At 34.9% G+C, this 19,296-nt stretch overlaps 2 protein-coding genes across 2 annotated transcripts; one reads left to right on the top strand and one right to left on the bottom strand.

Moving 5' to 3' along the window:
* The first annotated feature begins 4,462 nt into the window (after positions 1-4,462).
* On the top strand, positions 4,463-10,014 carry LOC147500321 (BRCA1-associated RING domain protein 1-like). Its single transcript, XM_086561998.1, is given in 14 exon segments — positions 4,463-4,681; positions 4,909-4,962; positions 5,041-5,111; positions 5,184-5,294; positions 5,399-5,532; positions 5,746-6,051; positions 6,439-6,545; positions 6,673-6,828; positions 6,830-6,863; positions 7,124-7,230; positions 8,125-8,218; positions 8,363-8,528; positions 9,090-9,208; positions 9,475-10,014. Coding segments are annotated over 14 exon segments (1,893 nt in total). The 5' UTR covers positions 4,463-4,592; the 3' UTR covers positions 9,820-10,014.
* Positions 10,015-10,235: 221 nt separating this feature from the next.
* On the bottom strand, positions 10,236-15,232 carry LOC147500320 (protein NRT1/ PTR FAMILY 5.2-like). Its single transcript, XM_086561999.1, is given in 5 exon segments — positions 10,236-11,213; positions 11,293-11,470; positions 11,473-11,860; positions 14,324-14,541; positions 14,883-15,232. Coding segments are annotated over 5 exon segments (1,803 nt in total). The 5' UTR covers positions 15,016-15,232; the 3' UTR covers positions 10,236-10,327.
* Between the last annotated feature and the right edge of the window lie 4,064 nt (positions 15,233-19,296).

Here is a 19,296-nt window from a genome sequence, read left to right as displayed (position 1 = left end):
TGGACAGTCGAAATATGGATAGAACTGCATTAAACTACCTTCAAAAAATAATTAACGTTTGGTTATCGAAAAATAATAATATTAATTAACGTGAAATCAAAACTTGGATGCAAATACATCGAATTGACATCAAGAAATAATTGTGGGAAAATCAGAAAGTAGATGCAAATGCATTGAATTAACCCTCAGAGATTAAATTAACGGGAAATCGGAAACTAGATGCAACTGTATTGAACTAACCTAAAAAAATTAGGGTGAACTATTGTTACCGCCACCCCCCCCAACTAGATGAGCCAATTAGATTTTCCCCACTAGATAGGAAATTAAGGTCTACCCCTAAATACACAAATCAATTTGGTTTGGCCGTTAACATTCAAGTCAAACAACTGAAAATAACATAAATGCCCCATACTTAATTAAAATTAAACATTTTCTTTTTGAAAACAATTAAGGCATTTGTGTAATTTTCAATTGTTTGATTTGAAAGTTAACGGTCAAATCAAGTTGACCGTGTGTTTAGGAGGGAGACCCTAATTTCCCATCTAGTAGGGGGGAAATCCTAATTGGCTCATCTAGTGGGGGTCATGAGAGCTGGGGGGGGTCCAGGCCCTGGCTCACCCCCGAAATTTGGTTAAAAATAGTACTTTGATACTTTGAGTTGGTACTTATGCGTCTATTATGCTTTGAATTTTCGTTGTGCCCTTGAATAAAGGGCTATAGCTAGTTGTAAAAAAGTGAACTATAAAGGGTTATTTGGTAAAGGTAATATTTCATTTGTTGAGCTGATGGATTCATCCTACCGTTAAAATGAAAAGTTAGAAGAGTACTCAAGTTAGAAACAAGAAGTGATCATATCATATGATTCCATGCTTCTTTAAATTTAATTTTGTTGGAAACCATGTAGAATTTTTGACTGACTTATCATAATTGGCTAAAAAACAAGATACATGACTTATTAATAAATAAATACTAAGGATCTCATTTTGTCCAATTTACTAATGCTAAACTTGATTAACTAGTTGCAATGAGTTATGACTCATAACCAAATTCAACACTACTTACAAATTAGGAAATCTCCAATACCTAAATATGTTAACATAATTTGTTTATTTTCAAATATTGACTAAATAAATTAAGAAGTGCTTGTTTCATTTAAAATATTTATATATATTGATGAACAGTGTTGAACTAAAATCAAACAAACTAAGTTCATGTAGTTGTGTACACACAAATTGAGTTGAGTTGAAATCTTTTAGTGCTCATCGGCTCACTCTGGAATAAATTTCTGGCTCCGCCACTGGGGGGGGGGGGGGTAATACTAGTTAACCCTCAAAATTAACTATAAATTAGAAACATGATGCAAATGTAATCGTATAACTAATCTTAAAAAATAATTAATTATAAATCGGAAACCAAATGCAACTACAACACTACACTAAACTAATCTAAAAAAAAAATTAGATGCATATGCATTGAACTAACCTCAATAAAAAATTAACGAAAAATCGAAAATTGGGTACAAATTTATTGAACTAACCTCAAATAATAATTAATGGGAAATCATAAACTATATGCAAATGCAACCTTATCGAATAATAAACGAAAAATCATAAACTGGATGCAAATGTATTAAACTAATCTCAAAGAATAATTAACGGTAAATCAGATGTTGGATGCAAATGCATTGAATTGACCTCAAAGAATAATTAACATAAAATTGGAAATTGGAATGCATTGAACTAATTGCAAAAAATAATTAACAATAAATCAGAAACTGGATGCAATTGCATTGAAGTAACCTCAAAAAATAAATAACATAAAATCAGAAATTGGATGCAAATGCATTGAACTAATCTCAAAATATAGTTGTGTTATATATTGTGAGAATATCTTGATAAGTATAGTTTTGCATTTAAAACGGTGTTTGTTTGTTTTTATTTTTTTTTTATTTTTATTTTTTTTCCGGTATGATTGGAAACGCCTTGCTATTCAAGTAGCTTATTAGACAATCTCACAAAACTTCAATCAAACTTCCATTATTAAACAACAAAATGAAATTGAAGAGTTTTATCAATGGTGAGTTTTTTTTTTAATGGAGAGTACATACGTGGGGTTTTCATGTCATAAAAAAATTGGATGAGTGATCAATATAATATTTGTATATAATAGTTTTGCATATATAGTTGCATATATTTTTCAGAATAATTAATATAACAGGACCTGTTCGTAGATAATCTTTGAAGACCCCACATATATAGTGAGTCAGATATAATTTAAAAAATAATTAACGGAAAATCGAGAACTGGATAATCTTTGATAATCCCATATAGTAAATAAAGCATAATTTATTTTTATGTCGTGTTTGCAAGAACACTACAAGTGGATTAGTAGAAAGTTAGTATTACACACCACATTGGATAATTAAAATGAAGTTAAAAATTGGATTCAAATACATTAAACTAAGCTCAATGAGTAATTAACGGGAAATCGGAAACTTTATGCAAATGCAATAAACTAAACTCAAAAAGTAATTAATTATAAATCAGAAACTAGATGCAACTGCATTAAACTAACGTTAATAACTAGTGGGAAATTAGAAATTGGATGCAAATCCTTGAAAAATATTGAACGAAAAATCGGAAACGGTATGCAAATGCATAAAACAAACCTCAAATAATAATTACGAGAAATCGGAAACTGGATACAAATGCATTAAACTAACCTAAAAAAATAATTAACTTGAAATAAAAAACCGAATGCAACTGCATTGAACTAACCTCATAGAATAATTTGCGGGAAATCATAAATTATATGCAAATGCATTGAAATAACTTCAAATAATAGTTAATGGGAAATCAGAAATTGGATGAAATTGCATCGAACTAACCTCAAAACATAAATAATTATAAATCATAAACTAGATACAGATGTATTGAACTAACATCAAAAAGTTATTAATGACAAATCGGAAACTGGATACAAATGCAATGAACTAATCAAAGACTAATTAACAAAACATTGAAAATTGGATTCAACTGTACTGAACTAACATCAATGAGTAATTAATAGGAAATTGAAAACTTGCTGCAAATGCATTGAACTAACCTAAAAGAACAATTAATGGGAAATCGAAAATTGGATACAACTGCATTGAACTAACCTCAAAGAATAATTAACTAGAAAATCGTAAATTGGATGCAACTGTATTAAACTAAAATCATAGATTAACTAATATGCTAGGAAATCATAAATTGGATGTAATATTCACGAAGAATATTTAACGGAAAATCGGAAACTAGATGCAAATGCATTGAAATAACCTAAAAAAATAATTAACTGGAAATCGAAAACAGGATGTAACTGCATCGAACTACCCTCAAAGCATAAATACCGAAAATTGGAAGCTATATGCAAATGCATTAAACTAACTTCAAAAAATAATTAACGGGAAATCAGAAATTGGATGCAGATGTATTGAACTAACCTAAAAAAGTAATTAACGAGAAATTAAAACCTGTATGCAAATGCAATGAACCAATCTCAATGAGTAATTAACGAAACATTGAAAACTATGCAACTACATTAAATTAACCTTAATGAATAACTAACGGGAAATCGTAAACTTGGTGTAACTGCACTGAACTAATCTCAAAAAATAATTAGCGGGAAATCAGAAACTAGATGCAACTACATTAAACTAGTCTCAAATAATAATTAACGTAAAGTCATAAACTTGATGCAAATGCATTGAACTAATCTCGAAACATAGTTTTACATTTTAAGTAGTATTTATTGTAATTATTTTATTATGATTGGGAATGTTTTGATATTCAAGTAACTTCAATATCATCTTCGCCACATTGAGCATTATCATAAAACTTCAATCAAACTTCAATTATTAAACCTAACAACAAAATTATGTCGATGCGTTTTATCAAGGTTTGGTGTTTTCTTTTTATAAATAGTGGTGATATACATTTGAATGAGTGATTAATATAATTTTCATATATCATAATTATGTATAGTCGCTAATATTTTTTAAAATAATTTAATATAACGATATCCATTCGTAGGACGGGTTCGAAAGCTAGTTTTGATATAAGAGAAAAGAAATTGGCAGTAGATATTAAAATAGACGTTCGTGACAAAATATTTCAATAATGTGATTCAAATCAGTCAATAACGATATCTACATGTCATGTCAAAAAATCAGATCTTCTAACGGCTCTTTAATCCAACGTCTAATAATCCCAAAAACTGTAAACCGTTGATTTGCATTACGAAACACAACATCAATCAATGATTGTAAGTATTTTGGAATAGTTAGACACACAATTTTGGGATAGCAAAACTAAATTCCCAAAAAAACGTGTACCCCGCCCAATTATTCAACTTTTCGATTCCCGGGCTTTAAAAAGATTTGAGTGATTTGATTCAACGTCTATTTGGGCGCCCTTTATTTTTCAGCGGCCCCCAAAAATACCAATCTTTCGTTGAAAAAACTTAAAAAAACCAGGTGCCTTCTCTTTTTCTCCCATTCTTCTTCTTTTTCTCTGTTACACTGAAGCTTCAAAGCAAGCTTAACATTATCAATGGCAGAGTCTGGGAATTATTCACATGTGGTCAATTTCTGGATGTTGCATTTTCAGAAAATGGGCTTAGAGCTAAAATGCTCTTTATGGTATGCATTTTTTTTTTGTTGTCATTTTACTGTTTTTGAATGAAAAGTGTAGATTTTTATGGTTTATGGAAAACGGGGTTGGTTCTGAACTGTTACTTGTGGTTTGTTTATAATAAAGTTTGGATCTTTTTCATGTTTTTGTTGTTTAGTAAACTGGTTTGTGGTGTTGCTTTTTGTTGTAGAGAAGCAATGTGTTTATGATTTTTTTTTTGTTTTTATTCTTGCAGCTTAAACATGCTGAGCAAGCCTATGTTGCTACCTTGTGATCATATGTTTTGCAGGTACTATTTTTTTTAATTATGCATTTGATTCTTTAGTTCATTTTGTTATAATCTAATCTGGGTTGTTTGAATTTACAGTACTTGCATTCCAAACTTGACAGAGCTAGGCTCCGATTGCCCCATCTGTTATCGCCATTATACAGACAAGGGTATGTTACATCACTATCAGGTTGCGCTGTGGTTATATGTTTTTGGAGTTATTTAAGCTATGTGTTTTACAGATATGCGACGCCCTCCTTACATGGAAAACATTTTGGGCATATACAAGAGCATGGAGGCAACTTTAGGGACTAGTTTTTTTCAGACTTCCTTTCTGCAATCTGATATTACTGGTAAATACGTTTTAGCTAATTAATTTCTCGTGTTGATTTATGTCTGGAGCCTATGTCTCTCTCTATTAGGTGGATGGCTGATTTGAAGATTCTTTGGTTGATAGGTTTGCAGAAGAATGGGGATCAAAACCAGGAATTAAATTCAAGTCAATTGACCCAAGCGTCACCCTGCAGCCCTCCATCATTTGGTGAAACCAAGGATTCAGATGATGATCACAGTGATCGTAGTGGTGAACGGGTATGCTGTTTTACTAGAGATTTGTGCTTGGTTTTTAATCAAAGTTCAAAAAATCTCTAGATGTGTTTGGTTTCTAAAATTTCATTCTTAATTGTTACCGTGGTTGCTTCCGTATATTTTTTACTATAACTTATTATGTATCGAAGTAAGGCTTGCTTGCCATAAATTTGTGCTAGAGTTAAAAATTCATATTGACTCTTGTATTTGTTGCAGAGTGCAAAAAGGTCCCCAGCTGAGGTTACTGTCAAAAAGGAAAATGAAGTTGGTAAACGTGCAAAGCTTTGTGGACGACCCAATAGTGCTGTAGAAGATCAAGCTAGAAATACAAAGAGACAAAAGCTAGACTTTGAGCTTCAAGATATGGCTCCAACTAGTGGAATTAATGACCAGTCAAACAATTTGGATGCTGAAAATAAGCTCGAAATACCTCCTTTTGATGCACAACCTCGTACTTCATACAATTTATGTGAAGATCCAGTTTTTACTTGTGGATTCTGCCAATCATCTATAGTATCTGAGGTAATAATTAATTCTCACATTACTTGCATAGTCAAACTCTTACAATTTTTTTGTTTTTTTGTATTTTATAGGTCTCAGATTTGTATCTTTTACTGTAACATTCTCTTTGGTGCAAGTATTTGATCTTCTTGTAGAAGTTTTTTATAAATTGCACAACCGTTCTTAGCTGAGCTGGTCAAGTGCATGACACTTTCAGGGAGGTCTCACACTCACGTCTTCTTGGGGGATACCCACCCCGGGTAGTTGGGGATGCTCGTTTAGTGAGATGGCTGTGGGTGCCTGGGCTTTTGACTATGAGCTGGTTCCAGTGTCCCCACCTAGTGTTGCAAGCTAATTTGTTTTTTGAAACTACTCACTTTGTTTTGGTCCTTTAATGGGCCCTTACAGGTGTCTGGTCCAATGGTGCATTACCTAAAAGGAAAACCAGTAGAAGGGGATAAGCTGACCCAACCAAACGTAAACGTAGTGCATGTTCACAGAAGATGTGTTGATTGGTAAGCCCTCGATTGCTAACACGAGGGTTCTTGTATTTAAGAAAATTAATAGTTATCATGTGTCTCCTCCTAGTTTTTCAGCTGGCTAAATAATGCTTGTTTCTTTTTCATTTATTTTTGAATGCAGGGCACCCCAAGTATTTTTTAAGGAGGGTACCGACAATCTAGTGAACTTGGATGCAGAACTTGCAAGGGCAGCTAAGCTCAAGTGCAGCAAATGTCGGGTGAAAGGAGCAGCTCTTGGTTGCTTTATTGGATCTTGTAAAAAGACTTACCATGTTCCCAGCGGTTTATATAGATGATTGTCGATGGGATGCTGTAAGTAGTCTGTGTCATTTCCTGAGATTAATGAATGAATTGATGTAGACATTTATCTACTATAAATGAGATGTTAGAATTGCTTCTTTTTTGTAAATTAGTGGCAGAAACATATAATTGCGTGTCAGTTAAGCCCTGACATACAACTTCTAGCTGACATAGGAGCACTTCTCAAATCTCAACTAAATCTTCCATTGATGTTTTGCATTGTGCCTTGTGGTATTTGTCTTCTTCTGATTTAAACTTTGTTGTTTTCCTAGGAAGATGGTTTGATGCTTTGTCCAACTCATTCTTTGCAAAAGTTCCCAAGGGAGAGATCAACGTCTGAGAAGAAGCCTGGGAATAATTATCATTCAACAACTAAAATGTAAAAACTCACTCTTCTGAATTCCAATTTTTTATTTCCTTCTATTTTGACAAAACCTGCCTTATCCTTGTTTTTCTTTTTGAAAAATTTGATGGGGTTAGCTGGTTAGGCATATCTCTACCTGCATTAAGTTTTCAAAATGACAAAACCTGCCTTATCCTCAATCTATCTTTTTGCATTATACTGTCTAGAGGAGGTATAAAGAACTTACACGTTTCTAACAAAAGGATGTTTTTTCACAGTCAAATTATATCTTTGCTAATGGAGAAGAAACTTTTGGAGATAAAAGAATATACAAACTTAGTTAGTTTCGGCCTTGTAACACTTTAATATATGTAAGAAAATAACAGGGTTTTAGACAAGGCACTGCTCCAAACCCCCAATGGACCACCCTCACGCAAGTACACAACAAAAGAAGCAAATGTGGGGCCGCAGGGAGATGTCCCTTTGAACTCTAACATTCTCCTTAAATATATATATCCTTTTCTTATGTTATTTATTTAATTTCCTGTTTAGTAAAAAAAATTATGGTCTTGTTAGACGCTTTCTGAAAGCTCTTGTTTTGAGTTATTTCTGAAAAACTCTTGCTTTCTGAAACTGATGGTCTCCAATTATTGTGGAGAAAGTTCTGCTGCATTGAATGAACTATACACAGATGCCTTAACAATACACCCCATGTGACAATATATTTCTGCCTGTGTTTTCCGAAAAAATAAGAATGGGGATTAAAATGCTATTTAGAAGTAGAATATTTGTACTTCTAGAAATGTTAACATGCCTTTTGGTTGCCTTTCCCTTATTTATTTCATTAAATATCTGGTATTTTTCTTACTTCATTTAATCCCTTCCCTTTTAGGTGTAGCTGTGTATGACTTAGGTTTTTTGTACTGCCAGAGCCATCCAGCAACCTGACAAGGTCTGGGCAGCGTCACCTGGTACAACCAATGAATGGGTTATTTGTGGATCTTCTCTTTCTTCTGCAGAAAAGGTTAGTTCGATCAACTGTTAACATTCTTTCATAGATGTGCTTACTGCAAATTTTCCATGATATATTGCTAGAGTTAATTTCTTTCCCATGGAGTTGTTTTTGAGTTTCAAGAATCCTACTTATTGCCATAGTGTTGTTTTGCAGAATTTCTTGGCCAAGTTTGCAAAGATAACTGGTGCAACTGTATCTAAAGACTGGAACCCAAAAGTTACCCATGTGATTGCACAAACGGATGAAAAGGGTGCCTTTAGCAGGACACTCAAGGCCCTCATGGCTATCTTGAATGGGAGCTGGATTCTGAAAATTGACTGTAAGCTCTTGTTTTAGTTGGCTCTGCTATTTGTTACTGTCATAGACTCACAGTAGTTTCTATATAGCATGCTGTTTTAATTGTCTTGGTTGATGAAATGTTCCTAATTTCCTTCATAGAATCGAGGGTGTTAATAGCTCCTATTTTATGCATTTCTCATCTCTTGTTCTAGCTTTTTTTGCTCAACTCTATTGGTTAATAGTTGATCAATGCTGATTTAAATATTTCTTTTTCAGTAAGGATGCCAAAAGGAATATTGATTAGTTGTTGCTTGCGTTTGTTTAAGGCTTTTATAGATCTACCTTTGCACATTTTAGTTATGTCCTTAATGGTTGCTCAGCTTGTAACTTTTTCTCAGAAAACTTCAAGATACTTTTCAGAGATCAATTTGGGTTCCCTTATTCTTCTTAAACCATTTTTGTCTGCTTAGTTGTCTGCTACGGACATTGACATTGATCCTTTCTGATATAGCAGTTGTTGTCATCCCAATGATCTCTCAAGTTTGTTAAATTTGCAATGCTCGCATATATTTATTCACTTTCCTTTGGTCTGATGTGGCAGGGATAAAAGCATGCATGGAAGCCATGAATCCCGTGAATGAAGAGCCTTACGAAGTTAGCATTGATGTTCATGGCTGTCAGGATGGACCTAAAAATGGAAGAGAGAGAGTTATGGAGAAGGTAGTCCTTTGCTTTTTTCTCTCTCCCTCGTAGCTGATACACACATCCCATATATCCATGCATCTCCATATGGCACTTAATCCTAGAGGACAGAGGAAACACACTGCGTAGCTGTTTTCAGTCGAATGCTTACCTCGAGTAATGCATAATCTGTGCAAGGATTGACTTATGATGGTTGTTTTAGGGGGCTAGAACTTTCTGAAAAAATGTAAAAGTTTCATGTTCAGAAGATCAGTGGGCTAACATACATATTTGACATTTGGCAGGCACCAAAGCTGTTCAATGGCCTGCACATCCACTTACATGGTGATTTTGAGCAAAAGTACAAGGGAATACTTGAGCAACTGGTGGAAGCTGCAGGTGGTACTCTTGTGACGGAGGACATGTTGACATCACAGAGTCGTGATCGAGAAGCAGAGTCGTCAACAAGGCTAGTTGTTTACAGTCTTGAGCTCCCACCAGAACCCCAGACAGATGATTTAATATTTATGAAGCAGAGGTACGAACAGGCAGAAAAGCTAGCAAATGAAACTCGATCCTGGGTTCTGGGCCATACATGGATCTTAGAATCAATAGCGGCTTGCAAGTTGCAACCTTTTTCCTGCTGCTGATGGACTTTTCAAAAGAAAAGTCTTGTTCTCAAGATAGCTTTGGCTACTCAAATTGGGTGGAAACAATGTTGTATGTCAGTGCTTGTGTTTTTGCTTTGTCATATTATTTAAAAGATGGTGATAAAATTAAGCTATTTTTTGGGTCTTTTCTAATGCAAATTAATCATTTTCCATTTTGAGGTGAATTTTGTTGAAGTTTACTGTCAGCTTGTTTGGATTTGGCTTCGGAGTTATTGATTCGCAAAACTGCTTAAACAAATTCATCACCCAACTGTGTTGGGCTTATGAAAGCTTATTCATTCGGCCATAGCCTTGCATGCAAATAGTTTCCAACCCAATTATCTATTCTCTCCAGAGTAAACTTGATTGTTGCATAGAAAAGATATGTTGAATGCTATCCAAGTACAAACGCTATAAGGATCTCAACAGTATAAACATTTATCTTGAATTTCCAGTAATGTGGTATTGATTGATACATCTTCCATTCATATCGGTTTAAAACTTCAAATCAGCTATCCCCCTTCAAACCTTCTTGAGTTTTACCTTGACTTGGCACCAATTCTCTGGGATTCGGAAGTCCCCTCTCTGACTCAACATCAGCATTGTATACGTAGTACTTGGCAACGACAAGGAAGAATATGAAGTTGAGAAAAGTTAAAACAACATAGAATCCATAATAATAGTCCAAGTGAGATATATTCAAGTTATTCAGTATCCAGCCTTGGTGACCATTTCTCTTTGTGATACTAGCTACAGTTGATAGTAGAAAACTACTCAGGAAGTTTCCAATCCCCAAGGTTGTAGTGAAGTAAGAAGTCCCTAGACTTTTCATACCTTCGGGTGCTTGATCATAGAAGAACTCAATCTTTGCAACCTCCACAAAGGTATCAGCAACTCCCATCAAGGCATATTGAGGGAGAAGGATGAATATCGTTAAAGGAACTATATCATTTTTACCAACAATACCATTCTCCTTCGCAATTTTTAGTCTCTTCATTTCAACTAGAGAAGCAACGACCATGATCATGATATGAATGACTAGGCCAATTCCCATTCTTTGCAACAATGTAAGTCCTCTAGGATTCTTAGTGTATTGGCGGATAGCTGGAACAAAAAATTGGTCATAGATCACCAGGCTAATTAACATGAAAATTGTCACGAATGCTGTAAGACATGCTGGAGGGATTTCAAAATGTGGCCCAATACTTCTATTGAGGGTGGCGCCTTGCTTGATGAAGAGTGTGTGTGATTGGGCTAACATAGTACTCGGTATTACTGTTGCAAGCAAAATTGGAATCATTTTTAGCATTTGTTTGGTTTCTTCAACTTGGGTAACCGGACATAGCGTCCATGGGTTGCTTGGACCGCTCTTTACAGCCGCTTTATCAAGAATCCTGTGAGCAACATGCACCTAGTTAGCTATACTGGATCCTACCCACTTTGTTAAAATAACTAATATAGGAGGAAACTAACCTCAGTGCAGGGGTGCGGTCAATCCTGTACTTTCCAGTTTTGGCATACTCTTCCATGCCCAACTCATGAAGTTCTTTAGGATCATTAGGAACAGGTGCACTCCATTTCCTAATAGAAGCCACAATTACCTTAGCCATTCTAGTAAAGGGACTCCCAGATGGGGCCTTGTGCCTATAAAGGGAGTACCCACCAAGAATACTAAGACTGAAAATCCCAGCCCAAGTGTTGGAAGAGCATAACCAACAGTCCAGCCCACTTTCTCTTGTATGTATATGAGAAATGTGTTTGCAAAGAGTGTTCCAAAAAAGATACTAAACATCCACCAGTTGAAGAAGGATAATTTCTGGATCCTTTCTTTGGGCTCATAATCATCGAATTGGTCGGCACCCATGGTTGAGATGTTGGGCTTGGTTCCACCTGTGCCAATAGCAATTATATACAGTGCACAGTAAAATATGCCCACTTGAAACGGGGTAGCCCGCTTATCGCATAAAATGTCTGGTATCCCCGGACATGATGGAGGTCTCAGTGCTGGTAGTGAGACTGCAAGCGTCAACAAACACATTCCCTGTATGAAGGTCGCAAGTTACAATCAGTAAATATTCAGTTTACTGAAGGTCAACGAGTATGACGACCAAACAAATAGATATCACGGTCAACTGGATCAGATCCCGGTCCATTTGTGAACCTTACAGGCTTACAGATGTTATCAGGTACCATTCAACCGGGGGCCCAAGATGGTGACAATGTGACATGTTGTTATCACAGGGTTATACCTAGAAAATTTGGTCCCCAGATCAATTGATTCAAGTCCACTTGTATGCTGAGGTTCTTCATGCATTTAAGAGCAGTCAGCATGGCGTGGCGTGGGTAGGGGTTTCAATGGGTTTTGATAACCTGATAACCGATCCGAACTAAACTGATAAAAAATAGTTTGGGTTTTGATAATTTTGTTTGTCCTCTATCCAATCCGAAAAGATATTAGTTTGGTTTGGTTTGGTTTTGGGTTTGTTTTCCACCGAATCAATATGAATCCAAACCGATAAGATGACATTTTAGTAATATTTATGATTAATTTTGTATATATTTATCAATTGTGTAATTGTGTGGTTGAAATTAATTGATTTAATTTAGAATTTAATTGATTTTATAATTTTCGATTCGGGTCAATTCGGTTTTGGGTTGCAATATATCTTATCGGTTCGGTTTTGGATGAAAAATAACATTATTGGTTCGGTTTGGTTTTGGGTTCTCAATTTTTTTATCGTTTCGGGTTTGGATTTTTCAGAATCCGACCCAAACCAATCCATTGACAACCAGTGGCGGAGCCAGGGGGGGCCCAGGGTACACCCTGGCTCACCCTCAACTTCTTAAAAAAAAAAGTTTTTTTTTTTGTTTTTTTGGATAATACTCAAAAAAAGTAACTACCATATATATGAATACAGTTTTGTTACTAAAACCTCACCGTAACTGACCAAAATAAAAATCTATTTCCCCTAACTAACGTGAGAAAGCTCATGATCTCTAATTTTATGTATTTTGAGAAACAACACTTTTGGCAAGTGTTTTTCTTTGTTTGGAAAAACAAAAGAGATGAAAGAGAAAAAAAGAGTAATAACACTCTCAACTCTCCGTCCCAATAACTCATATGTATATTTATTGGTATGTTTTCTAAACCTTAATTCCCCAATCTCTTATTCTTTTTAGTTTTTGTTAATGAATTTTATTAATTATAATTCAATTTTGTATGTAATGAATTCGATCTATCGAAAGGTTACTTTCGAGTCCATTACAATTTTAATTTGTTGCATAAATTTTTTTGATTGTCAATTGTAGTGAATTTATTACTTTTGAATCTACTTAAGGCAGTGATTGGAATTTCGGAATTGAATGAAAATGAAAACAATTAAAATAAACGCTAAAGTGACGACAAAAAAAATGTACTAGCAGTGTCTAAACATATACAGTTTTAAACAATGGTGGGATCATAAACCATGTTGGCGCAACAAACTAGCTTGAAAATCCAATTTTTGCTTACCCACTATAGATTTTTGACAAAGCGGAAACATGGGGATTATATTCCCAATCTAGAATTTGTAAACGCTTTGTAAGTCTGTAACACTATTTTTTGCTATTAATATTAATTACTTTTTAGCCAAAAAAAATGTCTAAACATTGTACAATATTCTTTATTGTGCCCTAAGTGCTTATGTTTTTTCCTAATGCCTTTTGGACTATTTTCCTTACAATTCCAAAGAATTCATTGCTTTTTTTCATTTGTGGAATTTTAAAGTGGTTTCCATAAGCATATATATTTGTAAGAAGCATATATTTGTAGGCACTTTTTTCCCAAGTTCTTAATTTTCCAAAGCTAAATGTCCGTGTATTTATTTATTTTCTCCTAAATCATTTCATTAAGCAATCTAGTCTTTTGTAATTCCAAAATTTACATATCTTTTGTGATGGGATTCGAATTGTGTGTGTTTTTTTTTTTTTTTTTAAATATGCAAGGGAAAACAAAAATTCTACAAATTGGGTGTTATTTTATTTTAGTTTTTTTTTATAGTGACTAGTTGTGGCTCACCCTCACCCAATTTTCTGGCTCCGCCACTGTTGACAACCTAAACGTGGGTGAGATATTTATGCACAGGCACAGCCAAGTTTTCAGAGACATGAGGGTGGTCATGTGGTGTGGGGGTAGATCCACTTATATGTGTGCTGAGGTTCTTCATACATTTATTGTTGTGTTTTGTGTCTATTTAAGAGCAGTGCCCAGCTACCTTGCTTGAGATGTCGACTAGAAATCATATCACACCATATGAGGATACTACTTCTGTGGCACTCAGCATACGATATGTAATTATATCGTATCAAGGCGCTTGCACATTGAACCATGTATGTCGTGTATATATATATATCTAAAATACATCATCGACAAAAACACATTTCATACTAAGACAAAAACACATCATCGACATTTTGAGCACAGTTAACCAACGCAATTGAAAACCATACTGAACTTTGAATTTACCATTAGATAGATGGCTGACGCTATGACAAATGTCCAGTATCGACCAAGATAGGCATCAGCGACGTATGCACCTAAGATAGGTGTAAGCCAAACAGTACCAGCCCAATTAGTAACATTATTTGAAGATGCAACAGTTCCTTCATGAAGTCTCTTTGTCAGATACAACACTAGGTTTGACGCAATTCCATAATATGCCATCCTCTCAAATATCTCATAACCTACAAGGAGTAAAAAAATGATGAAAATTATATCAGAGTGTAATCAAGTTCTTCGTACTTGAATCTAGTTGCTACTACAAATACAAATGACTTTTTTGGTTCCACTTGATCTTTTAAACTATCACCAATAACTTTTTTTTGCATGCATCACATATATATAGGAATAATCTAGCTACTTGACGGTGTCAAGTAGAATCAACGAATCGATCAGGCGATGATGTAACGATTGTAACCATGGTAACCTTCTAATCATGTTTAAAATTAAATTGCTTTAACCCATATAAGATTGATGTGGAAGCAAGACATACATGTAATGTCCTTAAATGATGGGGGGTCCTTACCTACAATGAAGGAACATGCCTTCCATCTTCCTCCTTTTGATCTTAAGATAGGTTGTCCTTTGAGATCAACTGTACCATCTTGAGTAAAATCATCTCTGCCAAGTCCAATGGCCTTCTCATCCATTTCTCTCATCTCTGGTGAGGTTTGGAGACAGAGAGTGTTTTACGATCGACTTTAGACTTGAGACTACAAGTCATGTGAGTGTGGTCACTTATATATATAATAATATAAAGTTATTTAAGGACACATATAAATGTTTATTTTGGACCTCTACATTTATCGTAATTTTTATTTATTGTTTCATATGTCGACCTCTGAAGTTTGTTTTTTTGGTAGGTGTTGCGATTTGTAGCTTACCACTGTCTTCCTCTATATCATCGACCATAGTAGCGGCAGATGGTATATTTTGGACATACTAAGGGGCCATTACCTAAAATCAAGGTAATGGAAAATATACTAAACATCAAATATTGCCAACTCAATCGATGTCAAGTTACTATTCTGTTTTAGATTGTTTTTCCGATTAAAATTATAGTATATTGAAATTATAATATATCAATCGATGTCTAGTTACTATTTTGTTACCTATATATATTCATAACTACAGCTTTGAAAATTTCATCATGGAAAACGACGAGCATCCCAAAATATTATTTGTACATAATGATTCTCGTACATATTCTCAACTCAAGTTCGATCACTTGAGTATAGAAAGCCAAAACTAGCTCTCAAAGCCGCTGCAACAAAGACTACTCAATGAAATAATTGACAAGTTGATTATGATTTATGAATGTAATATTTTAAACTAGAAGTCTATTTTCTAACATGAGAAACAAGCAGATAGAAGAAATTAATTTGAAACCACAAAGTTTTGGATCAACCTGTAGTCCTACATGTAGCTTTGTATGTAAAGATCAAAAACAACTAATAGAAAATATGAATCGTACTTACTAGTCACTATTGTTTTATTAATATTATATTTTGCATTACGAAAGATGCCGCTTAATGGTCACACAGTCACACACTCACACTTGCTTGTTCAAATTTAGATGACAAGTATTATCCTACCTATATTAATATCCGTTTCTCCCAAGATGCTCATAGTGAGCCACATCAGCAATTTTTTTAAAATAGTCCCTATTTGAAAAATAATTACTTGCCTTATTACCAAACTAACCCTGAATTTGGCCTGCTCTCTAATTTAATATAAATTAAAATTGTCCTTTCATGTGTTATGCTAAAACAAAAACAAAGCTACGCATTATTTCATTATTTCAAATGTACGCATGGGATAAAAAAAACAAATTCTAAAAAACAATGGATTAATTAGATATGGATATGTATTAGTTAATAGATATGGATATGGATTACTTATTGGATATGGATATGTTAAACTTCCAAGTGCTTCCCTTAAATATAGGTCCAGACATGATGGGTTTAAGAATAACAGGCCCGGCCACAGGTCGGGCTGCATGGCTAGTTCTTACTAGCATCTTGGCACTTGCTCCTGCACGTTATTCTTTCTCAAAAGCAAAGACCATCAATATTGAAATCCGAAGCCCATATATCCTCCACCAAAGCATAAGCCCAGCAGGCTGACTTTTGGAGAGAATAAAATAAAGCCCCCCAATATGGAGATGACATATGGCAAGAAAAAATGAGTTTTAAAATTGGAAAATCACCGTTATCCCTATGTGACAACACAATTTACCAAACTGCCAGCGTAACAGACAGACACTTGCAGTATTGCTCGCATTCCAAATTTTTCTAATATAGTAAGAGCATCTTTAGCAGAACAACCAAAAAAACACTAAACAACTTTAGGAGCAACATAAAAAAATACCAGCAAATTCGCGGTTTTGCCTTGCTTTATATAAATAGCACGGTTTTGCCAAAACCGCCACCACTAAAGCCGGCAGGGCGGGGCCCAGTTTTGAAGCGGTTTTGGCAAAACAGCGTGGTGTTTTTTAGAACACCGCGTACTTCTTATATAAACAGCTCTCCAAAGCAGCGGTTCGGCCACTTTTACCTCTTCTCACAATTATAAAACCCTCTCTTTAGTTAAAAAAAAAACAAAAACCTACCTAAACTCTTAAAATTTGATATGGATCCTTTTGAACCTTTCGACGGTGATGATTGGCAGTACACAGACGACATTGGCGATGAGAGAGAACCTGAGGAAGTAGAATACGGTGGGGGAGAAGACAGTGGGGAAGAAGAACCCGAGAATGTCGCGCCGGCTGATAGACATCCCTATGTACTGGAGTATCAGATGAACGACTTTGATTGGCAATTTATACCTGGAGAAGCACTTGATATGGGAGTTGTGTCTTCTACACGTGACACAAAACACGTGTCGAGTGCAGTGGTTAATACTCAGGTAATTAATTAGTTTTGATTAAATATTTTGAATATTAATTAGTTGAGTTGGACCAATTAATTATTTATCTTATACGCATTATTTTTTTTTAATAATATCAGTATGTTGTTGACTACCTAGTTAGATCGGCTTTACTTGGTGTTAGAGAGTGGTGGAAGGTTATTAGGAGTTTGGATGAGTTTGTACATATTAGATATAGTATTTTGTATACACCTTTGGGTATTTTGATTGATACATATTATGAGAAGGTCGATTGTAACCGGGTCATAACTTTAGTAGAAAGATGGTGGAGTAGAACTCATACATTTCATTTTCCTTGTCAGGCGGAGTTAGGGTTCACACCACTAGACTTCACTATGATTTCGGGGGTTAGTATCACACCTCAATTTCGATTGCACTGAAAAACATTATTTGTTCCGACTTTTGGATCTCCGGGACGACTCTCCACTTCCAAAAACCCATAAACAGTTTTAAATATGCAGATAATTAAAAACCAATAAAATTTTTAACTTAAACAAAAGTCCTCTTCATTACAAAAATTAACAAATGAAAATGCAATTAACCTTATCTCAACTGAAAATCTATATCACCTCAAAGGAAAACAAAGCCTATCTTGAAATGCGACGCTAACGCAATTCACAAGCAGCAACCAATCTTCTTCAACACTAAACCTGTCAAGACTTATCAACTATGTTTATTTAATGAACACACCCGATAAGCAAACATGCAAATCGGGTCAGCATTATAAAAATGCTGGTGTGAGTAGCCCTAAAATAAAACATATACTTATACATATATATACACAATCCATAAGGCAGTTAGTTCCTCAACCAAGGCGCCTTAACTTTCAACAACTAATACAACATCCTTAAGTACAATAATTAAGGCAGATAGTTCCTCCACTGAGACGCCTTAACTTCCCACTAACCACACAACAAACCATACGCATAATAAAAAGGCATTTAGTTCCTCCGTGAAGCGCCTTAGGTTTTAACTAAACTATAACCAGCAAAACATATACAATCATCTATCTAACGATATATCATTAATCAACATATTACCATAATTATATTAATTAAGGCTTTCTTTGTGTGTCCCTAAAATTCACGTCGTATCTATGTCTTACCTAGTTTCCCTGGCTACCATAATCGCTTCCCAACGCCGAACATGTACATCCACATGCCTCCCCTTACATAATGAACCACTCAATGCGTAACTACCTTGAGCAGGATACCGCACACCAGGTAACCCCCACACGGAAGCTATTATGTAAGTACTGCCACTATTTGGCATAAAATATCGCGTGTCTCCTTCTATTTTGCGAACGGAATAATCAAGCCACTATTCGGCTACGCCAGAAGGGCCATTCAGATTCACTGAAACGCCAGAAGGGCCAATCACATTACTTACGCCCGAAGGCCATTCAAATTCACTGAAACGCCAGAAGGGCCAATCACATTACTTACGCCCGAAGGCCATTCAGATTCACTGAAACGCCAGAAGGGCCAATCATATCACATACGCCCACACAGGGCAAACCACATGAGTTGTGGTAGTCAGGTTCTAGGATTTTCGTTACGTAATTTATTCAGGTGTCATACATTTATGACTCATAATCATTTCACTATATCATGTGCATGTCAAATACATTATTGCACTAAGCCACAATATTTAGAAATATCTCCATTATATCTCATAACCACTTTCATTTTTTCACGTGCCAATATATTATTGCACTACGCCACACTCCCGTGGGAAAATATTCACCAATACTGTACTACCTCATAGTAGCATCTCACACATATAATAATAGAGTGTTTATATAAATCTATGTCTCCAAAACTATTGCATTCAATATATATATCCCACATATTACATAGTGTCACAATTGTTTCAAACGTAACGCATACATTTTTATAGCGTTTTAGGAATATTATATCTCTTAAAGTTTCTATCTCGTCACGTGTCAAAATACACACAGCATCAACGTCAAATCTTTCCTAGATAATGACAACCAAATTTATACAAGCTTC

This window comes from Coptis chinensis, chromosome 5 (assembly GCF_015680905.1).
Source record: "Coptis chinensis isolate HL-2020 chromosome 5, ASM1568090v1, whole genome shotgun sequence".
Lineage (NCBI taxonomy): Eukaryota > Viridiplantae > Streptophyta > Magnoliopsida > Ranunculales > Ranunculaceae > Coptis > Coptis chinensis.
The sequence above is the reverse complement of the archived record's forward strand: the minus strand, read 5'-3'. Positions and strand labels throughout refer to the sequence as shown.